Raw genomic sequence first — 21847 nt, 5'->3', positions numbered from 1 at the left:
CAGGAGTTTGAGGCCAACCTGGGCAATGTGGTGAAATCCCGCCTCTACAAAAAATACAAAAATTACCTGCGCATGGTGTTACATGTCCACAGTCCTAGCTACTTGAGAGGCCGAGGTGGTAGGATCCCTTGAGCATGGGAGTTCAAGGCTGAAGTGAGCTGTGATCACACCACTGCACTCCAGCCTGGGTGACAGAGTGATACTCTGCCTCAAAAATAGTAATAATAATACTTCAGTGTTTTTATAAAAATAGAAAATTGAACATGATTCTATCAGGATTTCTTCTAATTTGAAATTCTGGCTGGATGCAGTGACTCTCATCTGTAATCCCATTGCTTTGGGAGGCCACAGCAGACAGATCACTTGAGCCTAGCAGTTCGAGACCAGCCTGGAGAATATGGCAAAACCCGTCTCTACAAAAAATACAAAAATTAGTGGGTGTGGTGGTACGCACCTGTAGTCCCAGCTACTAGGGAGGCTGAGGTGGGAGGATTGCCTGAGCTGGGAGACTGAGACTGCAGTGGAAGCTGACATTGTGCCACTGCACTCCAGCCTGGGTGACAAAGCAAGACCCTGTCTCAAAAAAAAATTCTATATTTGTGGGTCACCAAAAATAATTTTGACTAAAATATTTTATTCAATGGCTCTAAAGGTCTAAAGTGCTTGAAAAGATTATTTACCTCAGATACAAGATAGGAAGTGTTGAAGTATTCAAGAAACCAATTTGTAAAATGAACCAATGATCTAGAAGTACTCTATCCACAGTTGGGACTCTTGTGAGGCAAGCCAGTGCAGACCCTCACTCAATCCCTGTGCTACATTTTCACTTAAGGACTTTACTGTAAGAATGAATTTAAGTTTAACACTACTTAATATTTTGAGTCCTGCTGTCAACAAGTTTAATTGTAGAGTTGCTATTTTATCTTTTTTAACGTATTATCACTAATATGTTCGAAGAAAAAGATGCATAAAATAGTTGAAAAGATGATAGAGTTCAACAAAGAACCAGAATCTTTCCAGATCGTTAAATGGAAATTCTAAAATTGGAAAAGACAACCTTGGACTCACTAAATAGTTTTAACAGCATATTGGACACAGCAGAAGATAGAATAAAGAAACTCAAAAACAGGTAGGTAGAAAATATTAAAACTGACAAATAGAAATAAAAGAAAGAGAGCCAGGCGCCATGGCTCACCCTGTAATCCTAGCACTTTGGGAGGCTGAGGCAGGAGAATCACTTGGGGCCAAGAGTTCGAGACCAGTCTGGCCAACATGGTGAAACCCCCAACTCTACTAAAAATACAAAAATTAGCCAGGCATGGTGGCACAAGCCTGTAATCCCAGCTGCTCATGAGGCTGAAGCATAAGAATCACTTGAACTCAGGAGGCAGAGGTTGCAGTGAGCAGAGATTACACCACTGTACTCCAGCCTGGGTGACAGAGCGAGATCTGTCAAAAAAAAAAAAAAAAAAAAAGAAAGGAAGGAGAAGGAAGGAAGGAAGGAAAGAGGAAGGAAGGAAAGGAAGGAAGGAAGGAAGGAAGGAAGGAAGGAAGGAAGGAAGGAAGGAAGGAAGGAAGGAAAACAAAACACACTAGAGCTGAGTATAAGATACACATGGGACACCATGAAAAAAAGTCTAATTTATGTGTAATTGGAGACCCAGGAAGAGAAGAGAGAGAATAGAGTAGAAGTGGTATTTGAAAAGGTAATGGCCAAGAAATTTTCAAAGCTGATAGAAACATCAACCCACAGAGTTAAGAAACTCAGCAAATGCCCTGAACAGTACAACTGCAACAAAAAACCCACAACTATTTTGAACATCAAGTCAAACCACTAAAAACCAAATATAAAAAGAAAAATAAGGTAGATCATATCATTGCTCTACTCAAAAGCCTCCAGTGGTTTTCCCACCTCAGGGAAAGAAAAGATCCTATGCAATCTGACAACCCCCTGCCTATGACGCCTCTGACTTCATTTCCTATCACACTTCCCCATGCTCATTCTGCCCCAGTGACACTGTCCTCCTCACTATTCCTTTCAGGCACACTCCTGTCATAGCACATTTGCCATTCATCCTCCCTGGCACACTCTTCCTCCAGATATTCACGTGGCTATTCCTCAAGTCTTTCAGTGAGGCCTTCCTGGGCCATCCTATTTAAAACTGTTTTGCCTTCCTCCAGTACCTTCTATTCCTTCTTCCCTACTTTCTCACCATGGCACCTATCATTCATGACACACTATCTGTTTATTGTCTTTGCAACACTAGACACAAATGTGGGATTGTCATCTGTCTGATTGATTATTTCCAGTGCCTGGAACAGTGGCTGGCACGTGTTGGCACTCAATGTTTGTGGGATAAATGCATGCTCAGTTAAGGTTTGACTGCTGTATCACCTGACACTTCTTTGAAACTAAAGGTATAAAGTTACTAACCCATCATCATGAGGGTAAAATTTTTGATTTATTTTCCAGTGATGGTAATTAGCCGATGCTAGTTTACATTAATTTATTCCACTCAAATGTACTCTAGAGATCTAAATTAGTCCTTATACCAATCAACCTAATTTATTATCAAGGAATCACTGAGACACTATCAGGGAATTCACTAGACCTATGATAATCAAGCCATTTTATATATTATGGAATTCATTTTTGAAAACAAAGAGAAGATTAGAAAATATGAAAGTATTTTGTACTTACTCATCTGACATAATTTTTTTGCCAGCTGGTATTCTCGGGCCATTTCTGCTCTCAGGAACTGGAAAACATTAAATTCTTCAGATAAGTGAATTTAAATGTTGTCAACTCTAAACTCCCTAGAAAATCTTCCATTAATCATTAGTTATTTTGCTTTTAACATTTCCACATGTTTTTCCAGGAGTCAGTCTATAATGAATAGTCAATCAATTAATCAAGGCTATTGAAGTACCTCTGATGGCAAAGCCACATGGGGTAAGGATGATACCTCTGCTTTCCTGCAACCATACTGTGTATGTACTACTGAACAATTTGAGAATATGTAGGTTGATTCAAATGGCACAGATAGTGAAGACATTAATCACTTTATTTTAATATTCCTTTGGTTCAGATACAGGTTTCATTTGTAACTTAGTCCATAATTATATGACAGTTGAAAAAAATGCAGATTTACAAAATGTACATTTGATATTTTCCAGCATTGGTCTTATATCATCCAGTTTTGTTTTTATTATTTTTATTATACTTTTCTTGTTACAAAATAATACATCTTTTTTTATGTAGGAAATTTAAAAGCTAAATACACATATTCTGTCCCAAATTAATAAGCACTTAATTTCTACCATCTATGAAAAATAAACACATTTATTTTTAACATCTTCATGTATAGTCTTTCAAGTATTATTTTCCATAAATTAACACATATGCATTTACAACATTTAAGATTATTTAGTAACTTAAAAAAAATAAACCATGGATTGTGATCATTTTCTCCTCATGGCATGAAATATTCTTACATATTTTTTACTTACTTAGGCTACAATTTACTAAACTAATCTTCTAGTATAGCTATTTAGACTGCTTCCATTAAAAAAATGCACAAAAAATCCCCTATACTTTGATGATTGTTCTTGCTTGTGTGTGACACATTCTGAACCACATGCAGGTATATGAGTTTTATTCTGTAAGAGATAGAGGCATATAGTAATATAAAAGAGACCCTTCTCATACACTTCCAGATATTTGATAAATACCCAGACACTGTTTTCAGAAGTAGTTCTCTACCAGTTTTCTCAATTTCTGCCATGGGTTAAAAAAATTTTTATTTCTAATGTAAGTATAACTCTTCCAGAGATTTTTCTATAAGTCATTAATTTCATCAAAATTATCATTCACATACTAATTATTTTATTTCATTTTATTTTATTTTTATTTTATTTTGAGACGGAGTCTCGCTCTGTCGCCCAGGCAGGAGTGCAGTGGCGCGATCTCGGCTCACTGCAAGCTCTGCCTCCTGGGTTCACGCCATTCTCCTGCCTCAACCTTCTGAGTAGCTGGGACTACAGGCACCTGCCACCAAAAGCCCGGCTAATTTTTTTGTATTTTTAGTAGAGATGGGGTTTCACCATGTTAGCCAGGATGGTCCTGATCTCCTGACCTCGTGAGCCGCCTGCCTCAGCCTCACATACTAATTAATATGGATAAATTCATGCTCAGTTAAGGTTTGACTGCTGTACCACCTGACACTTCTCTGAAACTTAAGGAGGTATAAAGTTACTAACGCATCATCATGAGGGTAAAATTTTGACATTATCTTAACCCCGTGCCCATGGTATGTTAAACCTAAACATGGTAGGTTCAACTCATGCAATAGAATTCTTATATTTTCAAAATCTATTCTTGTCTAGGTTAAACATGGTATGGTCTTAAACATGGTAGGTTCAACTCATGCAATAGAATTCTTATATTTATAAAATCTATTCTTGTCTAGGTTAAGACATTTTCATTTTCATTCCTATTTGTGGTTTTCTTCCATTTTAATTATGATATTTAGTGGTTTATATCTATGGCATCCTTTTTTCAAATATCCAACTCTTGATACATTAATTTGGTTTTTAGTTTGAATTAAAGTTTAATTCTTTTTCTTGTTTTATGTTTATTTTTCTAGTTTCTGGCATTAATATTTAGTTCATTTATTGTCATTCTTCCTTGAATCATCATCATCATCATCATTGAAGCATTTGAAATTTTAAGCTCATTTCAAAATTTTAATATTTAGTGTTGTGGGGATTACTATTTTCCAAATAGTTTTTAAGTTTTTTTTTTTTTTTTGAGATGGAATCTTGGTCTGTTGCCCAGGCTGGAGTGCAGTGGTGCAATCTCGGCTCACTGCAACCTCTGCCTCCTGGGTTCAAGCGATTCTCCTGCCTCAGCCTCCTGAGTAGCTGGGATTACAGGCATGCAGCACCACACCTGGCTAATTGTTTGTATTTTTATTTTTTGGAGGCAGAGTCTTGCTCTATCCCCCAGGCTGGAGTGCAGTGGCGCTATCTCAGCTCACTGCAATCTCCGCCTCCCAGGTTCAAGAGATTCTGTTGCCTCGGCCTCCTGAGTAGCTGGGATTACGGGCGCCTGCCACCATGCCTGGCTAATTTTTGTAGTTTTAGTAGAGACAGGGTTTCACCATGTTGTTCAGGCTGGTCTTGAACTCCTGACCTCGGGTGATCCACCTGCCTTGGCCTCCCAAAGTGCTGGGATTACAGGCCTGGGGCACTGCGCCCGGCTGTTTGTATTTTTAGTAGAGATGGGATTTTACCATGTTGGCCAGGCCAGTCTTGAACTCCTGACGTCAAGTGATTCTCCTGCCTAGCCTCCCAAAGTTCTGCGATTACAGGTGTGAGCCACCGCACCCAGTTTAAGTTTATTTTTTATTTTTGTTTTACACTCATGCCATTTAGAAAAATTGTTTTTAGTTTTAAGTGGTTTTGTTATTGTTATTTTTGTTGTTAATGCCTAGTTTAATTGATCATGGACAGAGAATGTGATCAGTAAAATATGCAGCTATTTTTATATTTTTAAAATCTATTGTGAAAAATTTAAATATACACAAAAGTAGAGAGAATAGCAAAAGAAATCCAGTTTCCCAATTCTCAGCTTCAAAATTGGGGTTCTACCAATATCACCACACACTCTTTCCCCACTTCTGTCTGGATTATTTTAAAGCACTTTACAGATATCATCTCATTTTACATTACTATAAAACCCAATCAAAATATTACTATCATACCTAAACATTTAGGAATTTCTTAATATTATCTAATAGGTAGTCTATTTAATGAAGCATTATATTAATACTAGCCTCAGAAAAAGAAAAGAAGTATGGAATCAATTTCAGACTCCCTTGTATTGACCTATTTGTTGTTTTTGTTAGCATAAAATATATTTCCTTTAACAGTTCAAAAGGCAGTAAAATTAAGAAATTCTTGCAATGGATGTTTTGCAGAAGCCCTTGATGAGAATTATCTAACACTCCAAAATTAAGCTGAAGACAGGTTTAAAAAATTATTTGTGATATTCAGAATAAAGAGATGCTTAACAACTAAACAAAAAGCATAAACACTGATGAAATCTGACTGGAAAAAAAATCCAGCTAGAAGCTACAAAAGCCATTTTAAAGATAAATTAAGAAATCTAAATTTGGTGGAATATTATATATTACAGAATTATTACTAATTTTCTTAGTTGTGATAAGGATATAGTGTTACACTGAAGAATGAACTTTGGAGACCCATGCTTGAAGACCCATGCTTGAAACGGGTGAAGTTTCATGACGTCTACAACTAATTTCAAGTGTTTCAGTCAGAAGTATATATCTAGGATGGGCACAGTGGCTCATGCCTGTAATCCCAACACTTTGGGAGGCCGAGGTGGGCGGATCACTTGAGGCCAGGAGTTTGAGACCAGCCTGGCCAACATGGTGAAACCCGATCTCTACTTAAAAAAAATTAGCCAGGCATGGTGGTGCATACCTGTAATCCCAGCTACTCAGGAGGCTGAGGCACGAGAATCACTTCAACCCAGAGGCAGAGGCTGCAGTGAGGTAAGATTGTGCCACTGCACTCCAGCCTGGGCGACAGAGCAAGACTCTGTTTCAAAAAATTAAAAAAAATAATAATAAAGAAGAAGAAGAAGAAGTATACGGCTAGGCTATATCTATGCCTCTCCCATCAAAAGAGAAAGATAAAGCAAATGAGGCACAATGTTAATGAGTAGTGAATCTAGGTAAAGAGTATTCAGGTGTTCATTGTTTTACTCTTTCCATTTTTCTATAGGTTTTAAAATTTACAAAATTGGCCAGGCGTGGTTGCTCACACCTGTAATCCCAGCACTTTGGGAGGCCAAGGCAGGTGAATCACAAGGTCAGGAGATCGAGACCATCCTGGCCAACATGGTGAAACCCCATCTCTACTAAAAACACACACAAAATTAGCCAGGCGTAGTGGCGTGCACCTGTAGTCCCAGGTACTCGGGAGGCTGAGGCAGGAGAATCGCTTGAACCTGACAGGCGGAGGCTGCAGTGAGCCGAGATCACGCCACTGCACTCGGCCTGGGTGACAGAGCGAGATTCCATCTCAAAAATAAAATAAAATAAAATAAAAATTAAAAATTGGGACAACTAAAAAGGGACGCATTGTGAAAACAAAAAATCTTATGCACAGTACAAAACAAGATATGAAAGTAAGGAATCTCATATTATCTGAATTTTTACATGAAAATGATTTAATGGATAACTTTTATAATTAAATGTTGAAAAAGAAAGAAAAAAAGAAAACAAGCAACTCCAGAGAGTCTAGTTATGGTAGATAGGGTCATTGAACGCTTTATAATTCATGAATGATTTAGGTGTCTAGTCAAAAGAAGACTAAGTGAAGTCTTTCTAATATTTGGCATCAATTTTTCTTCTTCCTTCTTAAAAGCACCTTATAATATTGAGGTGGTTTCAAAATTTCCTATATATGCTTTATTCTAGGAAGGAAATATAGTAAATATAATATGACTGATTTCTTTATATGAGTCCATGGCTAGCAATTAAATTATCTAAGAAGAGAAGTACATAAGCATTTTTTATTTTGCCCTAAAAATCTAATTAGGCTTTTGGCCCTGATGGAATAATAGAGACCAGACTTACTGTCCTTCCTTAAACAACCATAAAATTAGACAAAAATATATGAAACAAGTTTTCAGACACTAGACAACAGATATCACAGGACAGTGATATTTCTTAGAGTAGGGAAAAAAAGTGGGTCCTATGATTGCCTTAGCTTACCACTTGTAGGCTGTTTCCAGGGCCCAGCATGAGGAAGAAGAATCTAAACAGAAACCAGTGATTTCTCTGGGTTGAAATAACATAGTTTGGACTGCAGAGATTATAGCCAAGGTGGCTATAATTTTCAAAAGAGGAGGGAGTTTCACAAAGACAGAGGGCTCTAGCAATCAGCAGAGATGTTTCTTTGAGTCTTTGGCTGGTAATGATCTGCATGTGAGTGTGAAGAAACTATCTGAACCTGGAGAAAGAATCACCAGAATGAGCAGGTGGAATAATCACTGGCTATCAGACAGGGTTGAGAGCAGCTCATGTTCTTACCAGCCAGAGTGGAAGGTCCTCCTGACACGCAGCGCACTGGGAGAATCCCCATAAGGGCACTGCCTTAGTACTGTCCTTATACTACATAAAGGCTGCCCCGGATGCTCCCTAACAAAGCTTAAAAGCAAGGGTCAAAGAGATACCTGCTTCCAAGCACCTTAGCTGTGCACCAGAACAAATATTTACCAAAGTCCAACAATATTTACAGAAAAATTAAAAAAGTTTGTACCCCAAAACATAAAATTTACAATGTTTGGGATGCAGTAAATAATTGCCAGGTACCAGGTGTGGTGGTGTGCACCTGTAGTCCCAGCTATTCAGGAGGCTGAGGCAGGACTGCTTGAGCCCAGCAGTTTAAGGGTGTAGTGTAGCATGATCATGCCTGTGAGTAGTCACTGCACTCCAGCCTGGCAAAGCAAGACCCTATCTGTTAAACAAACAAACAAACAAACAAAATACAGGCATGCGAAGAAGGAGGAAAATAAGACCCCTAAGCAGGAGAAAACAGTCAGTAGAAACTGACCTAGAATTAACAAAGATGATAGAATAGCAGGCGGGCATGTTAAAACAGCTATTATAAATATATGCCATATGCTCAAAAACAGAGGTAAATGTGAACATGATGATGAGAGAAATAATAGGTATAAAAATATCTTAATAGAACTTCTAGAGATGATAACTATAGTATCTGAAATGCAAAAAAATATAATGCAGGATGGGATTAACAGCAGATTATAACTGCAAAGAAAAGATTATAAATTTGACATAGCAATAGATATTATCTAAAAAAAAATGAAAAAACCTGAAAAAAATTTAAGTGGAATATCAGTGACCTCTGGTCCAATACTGGGTGGTTCAGCATTTTAGCAATTGCACCTTAGATGAAAAGAGGAAGAGCAGAGGTCAGAAAAAATATTTGAAGAATAACTGAACATTTCCCAAACCTGATGAAGACTATAAACTCACAGATCCAAGAATCTTAATGAGCAGAAGAAATATGAGGAAAACCACACCTAGGCACGTCATAATCAAATTGTGAAATAAAATAATATGGAAGAAAAATTTTTTATAAGACATTATATACAGATGAATAAAGATAAGAACAGCAGATATCTCTTCTGAAACTATGCAAGCTATGAGACAATGAAGTAACTGTTCAAAGCACTAGAAAAAAATCTTGGCAATCTAGAATTCTCCAGCTAAATATTTGTTTTAAATGAAAATGAAATTAAGACCTTTTAAGACAAAAAAAAGCTGAGAGAATTTATTGCCAGTGGAACTGTATTATAAGAAATACTAAAGGAAGTTTTTTGGGTAAAGGGAAAATGATATCAGGTAGAAATTGGGATCTATAGAAAGCTATGAAGAACACCAGAAATTGCACATATGTGGGTAAATAAAAAGGACACTTGAAAAGAGATTTTAAAATCTCTTTAAAAGAGAATTAACCATTTAAAAAATAATGCATTGAGGGGCTTATAACATATGCATTAATACAAGTAAAATGTATGGGAAATAATACAAAGGATGGGAAAGGTCCTATTATACAACATACATGAGGTTGTATAATAATAATTAAAGGTAGACTGTAATATCACAACAAGCGAGGTAAAATTGTTTTGTTCTCCATAGAATTGTCAGTAAATGCTTTTGTATAATTTTTGAGTGTGTTGTTTCAGGCTTCAATGCCTTCATATGTGCCTTTTCTGATGCCAGTAATGCCTTCTCTTGTTTTAACAGATGAATTCTATACTTGCCTCTTCCGTCAGGTTTCCAAGATTCTATTCGTGTCTCTTCCTCTAAAAATCCTCCTCTTATTCTTTGATCCTCCTGCTTCTTTTCTCAGTTAGTCCCTTAATCCTCCCTGTTCCCAGAAAACTTAATAAATTCTTTTGTTATTAGCATGCATTTCATCTTATTGTAATTATTTATATATGCGCCTGTTATCAAGGGCGAAGACAGGTCTTTCTTATTTATTCCTATATCCCCAGCAACTAGCATGGTGCCTGTGTATAGAAAGCTTTCCTTAAAGCAGTCCTTGAAGAGTTTTATACCAAAACTTCTCTTACTCCTGCCTCAGCCTTACCAAAATACTGCATGTCCCTTCCAGAATCTTCTTTCACCTCTAACCTGGTGAAAGTAGTAAGAGAGATGAATAGCCAGGTAAGCATCTGTGTGTGGACAAGGATCTTTTTATTAATTTTTAAAAATGTTTATTTTTTATTGATATATAATATTGTATACATTTTGGGGGTACATGTTTGATACTTGTATACAATGTGTAATGATCAAATCAAGGCAATTGGATTATCCATCATCTCAAACATTTATCTTTTCTTTGTGCTGGGAATATTACAATTTTTCTCTTCTGGTTAAAGTATACAGTAAACTACTGTTAACTATAATTTCCCTACTGTACTACTGAATACTAGAATTTATTCCTTCCATCTAAATGTACTTTTGTGCCCCTTAACGAACTTCTCTTTATCTCCCTTCTTCCTGTCCAGCTTCTGGTAATCACCATTCTATGTTCTGCCTCCATGAGATCCACTTTTTTAGTTCTCACAGTAGTGATTTTAAATCTTCAATCTTTAGTTATTTCAATATTTTAAAGTTTCTTAAATTATATGCACAAGTAAAACTTACTTCTGCCATTAACTCTAGTGGGGCCCGAGTATTCTTTTTAGGGTTACTATCTTCATCATCATCTTCATCATTGGTATCATCTTCACCATCATCCTCTGCTGATTCTGACAATTTATCATCAATATCCTGAAGGCAATATTCATTATTTTTCTCCTGCTTTACAATGACTGCATCTTTGCTCACTTCACCTAAAAGAGAACATACCTAATTTAATCAATAGACGTCGAAAAGTTCACAAATTAAATTTTGCCAGATCCTATTACTATTCATTAAACTGATATATTAATAAAAGTAACATAATTATCATAAAACATATTCAAAACACTACATATTTTAACTCATTTAAATCTCTCAACATCAAGGCAGCATGTACTATTTTTATTCCCATTTATAGGTGAGGAAACTGAGGGACAGAGGTTGAATATACTGGCCAACTTCACACAGCTTATTAAGTGGTAGATCTGTGAGTCAGTCTGGCCCTAGAGTCCATATTCTTAACTATATCTTGTACTATTTTTACTAATACACAATAAAATAAATATACTTCTATTAAAGTAAGTTTAAATCATCTCCTGGGGAAATACTACTGAGTGAGCCTGCTGGCTCCTTCAGCTTTGTGGAAGTCTTTCACAGTTTGAAATTGAACTTGTGTTACATCCACCCCTTCTTGTATGATTTTGAGTGCCTGGGAAGTCTCTGAGATGCCTTCTTTGATGGGAAGGTGGCCATGAGCTACTCTAAATAGTGTATATACATTGTGTTAGAAAGAAGAAAATGAGGAAATCTAGGAGAGCTTCATAGAAGACAATGTTAAGAAAACACAGAACAACAACAACAAAAAAGATAAAACTTATGACTCTAAAACAAACTCCCGACTCTAAACCCAAAGTGCTACCCTGAAAAGGAATATCAAGTTCTTCTAAGAGTATGATGGTTGTGTTATTCAGGCCATCTGTCTACCTGTTTCTGGTTCATTTACAGTCTCTATCAGCTCACAACCGCCCTGATCGTCCAGTGTGCACTCAGCCTGTAGACTGACTCAATGCACTGATGTCACCAAGGGAGGTCATAATGAGGAATTAGGGACATTTTGTGATGTCCCAGGAACTGTCTCATTCACTTCACAAATACTTAGCAGCATGAGAGAAGTTTCCTGATCTTTAGATCTAAAGCAGTCCTCTCCCCAGGAGCTGTTTATTTACATTATAGCACCTACCACAACCTGCAATTACCTTGCTTATGTATTTGTGTTTTTATTTTTAGTTACTTATTTTTTTGGAGACAGGGTCTCAGTTTGTCACCCAGGCTGGAGTTCAGCGGTATGATCTCAGCTCACTGCAGCCTCTGCTTCCCAGGTTCAAGTGAGTCTCGTGCCTTAGCCTCCTGAGTAGCTGGGATTACAGGCATGTGCCACCACACCCGGCTAATTTTTGTATTTTTAGTAGAGATGGGGTTTCGCCGTGTTGGCTAGGCTGGTCTTGAACTCCTGGCCTCAAGTGATCCACCCGCCTTGGCCTCCCAAAGTGCTAAGTTTACAGTGTTTGTGTTTTTAATTGTTTTTTCTTTTAGACTAGTCAAGTGCAGTAGTAAGAAGGGGAGAAAGAGTAAAACAAGGAGTTAATTCTGTAGCTATGAACAATCAACTTGGATAACTTACTATGTTTGCACCAGCCTATTTTTATTTATTTTTATTTTTAATTTTCAAAATTTTTTAAACTTCTTTTTGAGACAGGGTCTTGCTCTGTCACCCACCTGGTGCAGGCACATGATCATAGTTCACTGCAGCGTTGAACTCCTGGGTTCAAGCAATCCTCCTTCCTCAGCCTTCCTAGTAGCTAGGACTACAAGTGTATAATAGCGTGCTTGGCAATTTTTCTTTTTTAATTTTAAATTTTTTTTAAAGATGGGGTCTTGCTATATTGCCCAGTCTGGTCTCAAACTCTAGGGCTGGACCTGGGCTGATCCTCTTGCCTTGGTCTCCCAAAGTGCTGAGAGTTACAGGTATGAGCCACTATACCTGGCCTGTTATTTTTAATAGTCAGCTGTCTGTCTTCTACTAGAATGTAAACTTTATAAGGACAAAGGCTTTCCCTATTTTGCCAACTGTTGTATCCATAGCCTCTAAACCAGTGCCTGGCACTCTGGCTTTCAACTGTTGTTAAATGAATGGAATGTGTTAATGCTTTCATAGGTATTTTAATTCATTCCAGGACTTAAGACTCTGTAATTATCATCTTATTTAATGTATATCCATGGATCTCATACCTGGCTGAATGTAAGAATCACCTAGAACATGACTTTGAAGAACTACTGATTCTCATGACCCGGCCCAGGTCTACAGAGTTGTCAGTTCCCAAAGGTCGCAGAAAAGGAGGGTTCAATTAGAAGCCATAGTTAGTTAATTCAGTGAAACAAATGTTATTACCTGTGCTTTCTTTTAAGCAGGAAGATGACAATAGGTCAGATTGTAGACTTGTCACGATATCTTTACTTTCGATACTCCTTGAAGATAGCCTATTTTCAGTAGTCTTTAAAGAGACTTTATTTTCAATATTCTTAGAAGGGACTTCCTTCCTTTATGTTAGACAGTGAAAAAATATTTTCTTAGGTCATAATTCTGTTTAATGCTTTAAACACACACACTACATTTAATATAAACATACGATATAATATGCCAACAATAAACTAAATAGCTAAAATGTAGTATCTTCTTTGTGGAAAAGCATTACAAATTATTTCACGATGATTAAAATTCTATTGCTGACTGGCATTTGTTATTGTATAACAATTCTTAGACTCTTTTCAGAGTTCTTTAACATAGAGCAGTTAAGTAATCAGTTATATAAATGTCTTTGGTACATCATAGTGACATGATGGAATAAAACTAAGAAAATTAGCCTTGAGTTTTTAAGTTTATAAATCGATTTTTGCCATTGCTAAATGCTATGCAGAATCCAACACTATTAGCCCTTGGTCATAATATAAAATAGGCTTTTTCATTAAGTAGCTTAACAAAAATGGGTTAACTCTCCCTTTTAATCTTTAAACTTGAAGCTTCATGTTAGTAAATAACACACTGAAACAAGGAATTCTTAATGTGGTGCCCTCTGTTCACAAAGACAGGCACCCTATGCTTGTGGGAAAAAAACCCAAGTCTCTCTTTTTTTTTTTTTTTTTTTTTTAGACCAAGTCTCGCTCTATAACCCAGGCTGGAGTGCTGTGACGTGATCTCCGCTCACTGCAACCTCTGCCTCCCAGGTTCAAGCAATTCTCTGCCTCAGCCTCCTTAGTAGCTGGGATTACAGGCGCCTACCACCATGCCTGGCTAATTTTTGTATTTTTAGTAGAAACGGGGTTTCACCACCTTGGCCAGTTTGGTCTTGAACTCCTGACCTTGTGATCCACCCACCTCGGCCTTCCAAAGTGCTGGGATTACAGTCATAAGCCACCAGGCCCGGCCCCCCAAGTCTCTTTTTTTGAGGTCTTGAGAATCTTTCAATTTGTCTCCTTCATGAAGTTTTAAAAATTCACCTTCTAGTTTGCATGGAAATATATAAAAAGATGTAAAGTATTATTTGTTCCCCAAAGTTATAATGGCTCTGTTTTTTTCCCTCGTGGAAATGTAAATCCAGAACATTAGTAGTTAAGTTAGTGGTCTATGCACTAATCTAGCAAATAGGTTGGCCAGGTTGTTATATCCTTAATACTACGGGAGGGAATGGAATCTTTATTCCCCTAGTATATATGGCTAAAGCAAAACCCTTCTATGGAAATGAAAAATGCACAGCAGATGATTTACATTTGTTCTGCCTCTGCCCTGCTTGATCTTCTAATTGTGACAGAAAGCATCCAAGAAGAAACTCTACATATGAAAATTTGTGGAATCACTGAAATACTCAGTTTCCAGGATTGTGAGACTCCTGTTATGTAAAAGGTCACCACACTAGTGATTACTAAAATTTATATGCTCTCATAGCTGATCTACATAAAAGGGCTTTGATGTCTTTTTTCTTCCCTGAATTAAAGTATTTCATTGAATCTAAGATACAATGTTTATTATAAGACATACCATTGTTTTATGTACACTAAAAAAGAAAAAAATATTGCCAAATATAAGTGTAAGATGACATTGATTGTAAAAGGTGTTAAAATATGAAAAAAATGTGTGCTTTAGAATAAAATATGGCACTTACATATTCACTGAGTTACATCCCTTAAAACAGGAATTTAGCTAGTATAGTTCTAGGTATTTGAATAACCGGAAATGCCTATAATAATTTTAATGAAACACACATGGAGTCAGCCAACATACTCAATGACCTGAAGATAAATGGAATATTACTATTTGGAAGCAGTGAACATGCCAGAAAAATACCTATATGAGAGCTGATCAAATCCTGATTTTAACAGTAAGATATAAATAGCTTTTCTGTTCACTTTTGATGGTCTTTCTTGCACAGTTTCAAAGAATCAGAGGCCCAAAGGTCAATTTCCTCTTCACCTAAAATCTATTGACTTCTATTTGAGAAAGTGATGTTATTTATGGTAATATAGTAATAATAATATGGTAATAAGGCCCCTAACTATTTAAGAAAAACAGGTAACTAATATACTCTAACAGATCTGTTTTTGTTAACTACAATTACAACTGAGGAAAGATTTAAAATTTTACTTTACGTAATAATATTCTTTGGAAATGCAAGTCTTTAATTTAGTACTTAATAAAATTACAGAGTTAATCAGGTTAGACATTCCATTGGAACATATTTATGCTAGAGGGCAGATAACCTAAGTTTTAGAATTTTTTCCTCAGTGTGTTGGGTATATTTAGTGTCCCAAAACTTCTATAGAAATAATTTTTTCAGGAGATTTCTATTTTAAATTTTGTCATAAAATGATTTATACTTGTCAAACATGGGCCTAAAAACAAAATTAATTAAAACTTACTTTTCTGAGAATGTTTTAGCTACATTTAGAGAGACCTGTGTTGATGAGGTATTAAGTTTGCTTGTCAATCTTGGTCTGCGTCCAAAGAGGCATTTACTTGAGGTATAAAAATGGGAATAAAAAATAGCTCATTATTCGTTTTAGAAAAGGTGATAAAACGTGATTATGTAAGAAAAGTCCTAGAGATACAATTTTTTTCAAGCTCAGTCAGCGTTGAGTGCTGTGGATTTGCTTCAGCCATTTTCCCCTCAATCTTTATGCTTGAAAGCTTGACCAAAAAATCAAGTAAGGTCCAAAATCTAGAAAACTTTATCCAGCATTAAATACATATTTTATTTCTACTGCTGAAAATAGTTTGTTAACCAAAAGCAATTTGCTGGGTAGACAAAATCTTTCCCACATAGGATTTCTAAGGAAAAAGAAAATGTTAAATGTGGGATTTGTGTGCCCAGAAGTTTGAAACTTGTGGTTTATAGAATCCATATACTTCTTGTGGCTGGGACTGGAGTGAAAGATACAAAAACTAAAGCAAAGAAAAAACTTTTAGTTTTCCCTAACCCAACCTAAATGAAATCTTTCGGCAAATCTCACTTGCCAGTCAGACTATGGCGCCAGCAGCAGGGTGGAGAGTGGAATGGAAGCTACGCTGAAAAAATTCATCAACTTTGCAGGTCTTCCATGCAAAGATCCCCCCACTCCGATGTTTTTTCCTACTTCATCATTTTTCTCTAGGACTATCCCTGTTTACCTTCAACTCTGGGTGAAGTACCTGAGGTGACAAAACTACACACCTGTGAAGCTTATTGGCTACACTATCCACCCTTGTCCTCTAAAAGCAAATTAAAGGGAAATGATCATTTTGACCTTGCAAGAAGCAGTTTGAGAGGCAGATGCAATTATGACTGAGATCAAGAGAACAAGTAGCCACTCTGCTTTTCTATTTGGCCTAGGCTGCATCTGATTTATCCCCGGGGTCTATCTACCTCAGGAGGTGGAACATCCCTTGCTCCAGTTCCAACACTTCTTATCACTCAAAGAACATTGGGGCTCATGGATACAACAGTAATTTCTTTTCATCTATGATCTAGTAACTTCTATTACTATTATTGAAAGTTATATTTCAAATATCCCTCAAAGACAACTAAACATTTTTTAGATTTTATTAAATGTTTTCAACCATGTAATAGGATACATATAAAATTACATGTAGATTACCATATGTAACAAGGCTCTTTTTTTCTGGTTGATTGTAACTTTAAATGAAAATAAATAAGGTCCTCTGTCACTGATTTGCTATACATTACTTTCTCTTTAATATAAAAACATGTATTATATAATATGTAATATATATATAATTTACAACAAAAGCCAAGGTGGACATTTTCAGTTTTGACAATATGAAAATTTAAATATATGTTGCCTAGGGTAGAATTTTTCCCAGCCAATATTTAGAATAAACCAAAACAATATGAATTTGAATAGAAGAATTCCACCAGAATAGTACCTACTAATTTGTCAGTAATCCCCACAAATGTGTTTATGATCAACTTTCAAGATGTAATTTTTCATAGAATAAATTGAGATTTTTTTTTCAGAAAGTAGGAGATGACTACAGGAAGGGCTTTAATAGATTATCAGAATCAGAGCCTTGAACAGAGCAGATATTTAAAATTTAGTTACTAAATTGATATTTTACTGTGGTTTTTTTTTTTTTTTTTGAGACAGAGTCTTGCTCTGTTGCCCAGGCTGGAGTGCAGTGGCGCAATCTCGGCTCACTGCAAGCTCCGCCTCCCGGGTTCACGCCATTCTCCTGCCTCAGCCTCTCCGAGTAGCTGGGACAACAGGCGCCCGCCACCACGCCCGGCTAATTTTTTGTATTTTTAGTAGAGACGGGGTTTCACCATGGTCTCGATCTCCCGACCTCGTGATCTGCCTGCCTCGGCCTCCCAAAGTGCTGGGATTACAAGCGTGAGCCACCGCGCCCGGCACTGTGATTTTTTTTACACTTGATCTTAGCCAAAAGGCTGGAAAAAATACAATTTTTTTTAACACCAGTTTCTTCAACTAGTTGAGGTGATTATTTTCTTTATTGAGTAGTAACAATTCATGTTATAGTAAATAATTTGTTTAATTTTAAAGTAAATATTCACTTGAAGAAATATTCTGAAAGAAATAAGTATCAAAGGGAAATAGGAATGAGCAAGGAAAATTATGATACAAGTAAAATACGGCATATAGGGTGTTTAAGCATTAAAAAGTAGAAGTGAATATTATCTATACCTCTACATTTTTATCAAAATTCATTTTTCATTTTAAGTCCTTCTATCTAAGTAACAATTGCTTTGACTGCAGCAAAAGCTGAAGTGCTAATCCATGCATTTCTGGCCTTTCAAATTTAATTGGGTGACAAATGGCTGCATTATCTAGTTCTAATTGCTTTAAAGGCATGGGAGAGATCAGCTGCACAATTAAAGACATCTTCTTACTCTGACATTGCTTCGTTTGATTCAATCATCACTTTTTCTGAAAGAGAAAAAAATACCCTCAGTATTTTATTAACAGTGATGTCCCTAACATAGATTTCTAAATGGCAAATATTTAGGATTTTTAAAAGGATAGGCAACATAATAAAGGATTTAATTGCTAAGTCATTCAATGACACTCAACATTCCAATATTCTTTTTACTATTTAGGACAAAATAGTGGCTAAACATATTCTTTCAAAGTATAAATCATTTACCCTTTGGATCAAACATTAGCAATCTGCCATTCTGTTTGTTCTTTGCTGTCTAAAATAGAAGTAGAAATAAATCTAGCATTATTATTTTAGTTTGAGATACTTGAAATAATTTACTAATAGGCTTTATGTAAACATTTCTACTAGCTAGAATAATATACAATTTTATACTAAAGCTGGTTATTTAAAAACTGTATAAGTTGATGGTAAAATAGACCCAAAACATCCTAAAAAAATTATGTACTCTCACCTTTACAGTATCTGTCTTGTCTACAGAAGTCCTGCAAAAACCAAAATATTTACTTCATAAGTCTCTAAACACTTATATAGATTTAAAATACAAATAGAACACAGAACACAGTCTGTCAGTTGGGTATTAAGTATGTTTGGTTTTTGTATTTAGTAGCATTATTTCCATTCTAACTGTAAAACCTCATTCTTCTGGATTATGAAATTTAGTTTAAAAAAATCTAGAGAAATTAAGCCTTCTGGGGGGAGGGGGCGGGGAGGGAGAGAAGCACAAAAGATAACTAAGGGGTACTGAGCTTAATACCTGGGTGATGAAATAATACTTAAAACAAACCCTCATGACACGTTTACCTGTGTAACCAACCTTCACACGTTCCCCCAAACCTAAAATGAAAGTTAAAAAAAAAAAGAAATTCTGTTATCTTTTTGGTTTTACATAACTTATCTGCCACATTCCAGTTTATTAGTGTCACAAAAAAAACCCCAGCTTTTAAGGCCGGGCACAGTGGCTCACGCCTGTAATCCCAGCGCTTTGGGAAGGCCAAGGCAGGTGGATCACCTGAGGTCAGGAGTTCGAGACCAACCTGATCAACATGGCGAAACCCTGTCTCTACTAAAAATACAAAAATTAGCCGGGCACGGTGGCAGGTGCCTGTGATCCCAGCTACTTGGGAGGCTGAGATATGAGAATAGCTTGAACCCGGGAGGCGGAGGTTGCAGTGAGCCGGGATCACGCCACTGCACTCCAGCCTGGGTGACAGAGCAAGACTCTGTCTCAAAAAACAACAACTACAACAACAAAACACCTTTTAGAGTACATGTGACCAGAACAAGAAGAAATTCTTCCATAGTATCTCAAGATATGGTATTTTTAATAAAGTATTATTTAAACAAATACATATAGAAATTACTTTTGATTTTAAAATATAATCCTTACCTCTTAAGTTCTCATGTGTTTATTAATATAAAGGTACAATGTTTTCTCTATGAATTTTTACCTAAGTTACCTGATCATAGGACTGATTTTTGTATAATGTAGCCTTTTATATATCTGGATAAATTTCATTGTTATAGTTAAGAGAAAAATAAACTCTTACTTTTTTTTCAAGTATGGGAGTGGCCACACTTAAAATTTTCCTAAGTAACAATCCACTTCCTCACCCGTCTAACACTTGTTCCCACACCCAAACCAGACTTTAAAAATTATCATAATTATTACCTACTGAGGGATTTCCGGAATATAAAATTCAGGGCCAAGACTGTGGACATTAAAAGTGAAGCGTCATTATTTCGTATTAAGTTTTTATTTTTTAAAATCCAACTCCCTTATTTGACTTATACTCCTGAATAAAGCAGCTGTATATAAACTTTTGCCTCAGGCTTTGCTTTCTGGGGAACCCTGACCAAGCCAATATTACATATGTTAATTCGATTAGCTCTCCAAGAGGCTCACAGAGAACTAAAATCTATCAGAACAGCACGGCATCTTTTGAGGAAACACAGTTGTGGAAGACTAAACTCTAGCATAAATGAAAGATTTTCCTCTGGTTATCTAGGGCAGCAAAGCTCCAAAGAGGAAACAAAGCAATAATGAACTAAACAAGGCCTTAACAAAAGAAATCTAACATCATCTCCCCTGAGAGACACTTTCACTTCACAGAGTCCACAATCCCGTGGGTACCTGTATATAAATGTGATGTACAGCATCACATTTATATTTATTAATAGTATTATTATTATTTTGAGACAGAGTCTCGCTCTGTCACCCAGACTGGAGTGTGATGGTACGATCATGACTCACTGCAGCCTCGATTACCTGGGCTCAAGCAATCCTCCCACCTCAGCCTCCTGAGTATCTGAGACCACAGGTGTGCACCACCACATGCGGCTATTTTTTTTTTATTTTTGAAGAGACAGGGTCTCACTTTGTTGCCCAAGCTGGTCTTAAACTCCTGGCTCTTAAGCGGTCCTCCTGCCTGGGCCTCCCAAAGTGCTGGGATTGCAGGCATGAGCCACCGTGCTGGCCCACCTTTATATTTAGAGCAGCCCTCTCCTTTCTAGCTCTAGGATCTTCAGGGATTGCAACATTCAACTCTTCACCTAGATGAAACATTCGTGCATATAATTCTCCCATTTTCACCTGGTGAAAACGTAGGGATGGACAGATCCCAGCCCTTGATGGAGACGCATGCTCTGCTAGGTCTGGCTTTATCATTAGCTAGGAAATGTCCATTTCATCTCCTTTCATTACATTGAATTCCTTGGGAGGCAGTAAAGAATAATCAAAAGATGGGGCTCTTGGGCTGGGCGTGGTGGCTCATGCCTGTAATCCTAGCACTTTGGGAGGCTGAGGCAGGTGGATCACGAGGTCAGGAGATCGAGACCATCCTGGCTAACATGATGAAACCCCGTCTCTACTAAAAATACCAAAAAAAATTTAGCCGGGCATGGTGGTGTGAGCCTGTAGTCCCAGCTACTCGGGAGGCTGAGGCAGGAGAATTGCTTGAACCCGGGAGGTGAAGGTGAAGGTGAAGGTTGCAGTGAGCCGAGATCATGCCACTGCATTCCAGCCTGGGTGACAGAGTAAGACTTCATCTCAAAAAAAAAAAAAAAAGAAGATGGGGCTCTTGAGTGAAAGAGACTAGATTCATATCCCAGTTCCTGTCACTTCCGAGGTGAGCCTGGAGAAGTCACTTAACTTCTTTAAGATTCCATTCTTCCATTTGAAAAATGGGGATTACCATGGTGCCACCTTTGGTGGATTATTATAAGGATTAAATGGGATAATTTGGGTAAAGTGTTCAGCAGAGCCTGGCATATAGGAAGGACACTGTTGAAACAGGACACTGTTGAAACAATTCAATGTTTTATCTAAAAGAAAAGTTTGTAAAGATGTCCTATGGGGATGATTAAAATTGCTTAGGGAAGCAAAAATGGGCCTTTACTGTGATTGAGACAAGCAGATTATCTCTGAGGGCTTTTAATTAATTTTAAAAACTACCTAAAGTACTGATACTTGTTTAGAAAAATCACTGACTCCAGGGAAAAAGCAGACTAATTTAGAACACAGATAAAGTTGGTATCTTTAAACAGTCCTGTGGCAATGGGAACAGCACAGTTTATGATAGTTCCAAATTTTCATGCA

The 21847-nt window shown here is 36.8% G+C and overlaps 1 protein-coding gene across 3 annotated transcripts in view; it reads right to left on the bottom strand.

The window, feature by feature from the left end:
- ERICH2 (glutamate rich 2) overlaps positions 1-21847 on the bottom strand; it is a 28883-nt gene that overhangs the window by 3373 nt on the left and 3663 nt on the right. The window contains exons 2-8 of one of the 3 annotated variants that reach the window (XM_055289675.2): positions 18704-18734; positions 18457-18505; positions 18203-18239; positions 15717-15812; positions 13195-13343; positions 10770-10957; positions 2702-2759 (exon numbers count right to left, since the gene is read on the bottom strand). In XM_055289675.2, coding sequence (XP_055145650.1) covers positions 2702-2759; positions 10770-10957; positions 13195-13343; positions 15717-15812; positions 18203-18239; positions 18457-18505; positions 18704-18734 — 608 coding nt within the window. The remainder of the gene's footprint in view (positions 1-2701; positions 2760-10769; positions 10958-13194; positions 13344-15716; positions 15813-18202; positions 18240-18456; positions 18506-18703; positions 18735-21847) is intronic. The other 2 variants (XM_055289676.2, XM_055289677.2) reach the window with 2 other exon arrangements.

This window comes from Symphalangus syndactylus, chromosome 8 (genome assembly GCF_028878055.3).
Source record: "Symphalangus syndactylus isolate Jambi chromosome 8, NHGRI_mSymSyn1-v2.1_pri, whole genome shotgun sequence".
Classification (NCBI taxonomy): Eukaryota; Metazoa; Chordata; class Mammalia; order Primates; family Hylobatidae; genus Symphalangus; species Symphalangus syndactylus.
Note: the sequence above shows the minus strand (reverse complement) of the source record. Positions and strands in the feature narration are given on the sequence as shown.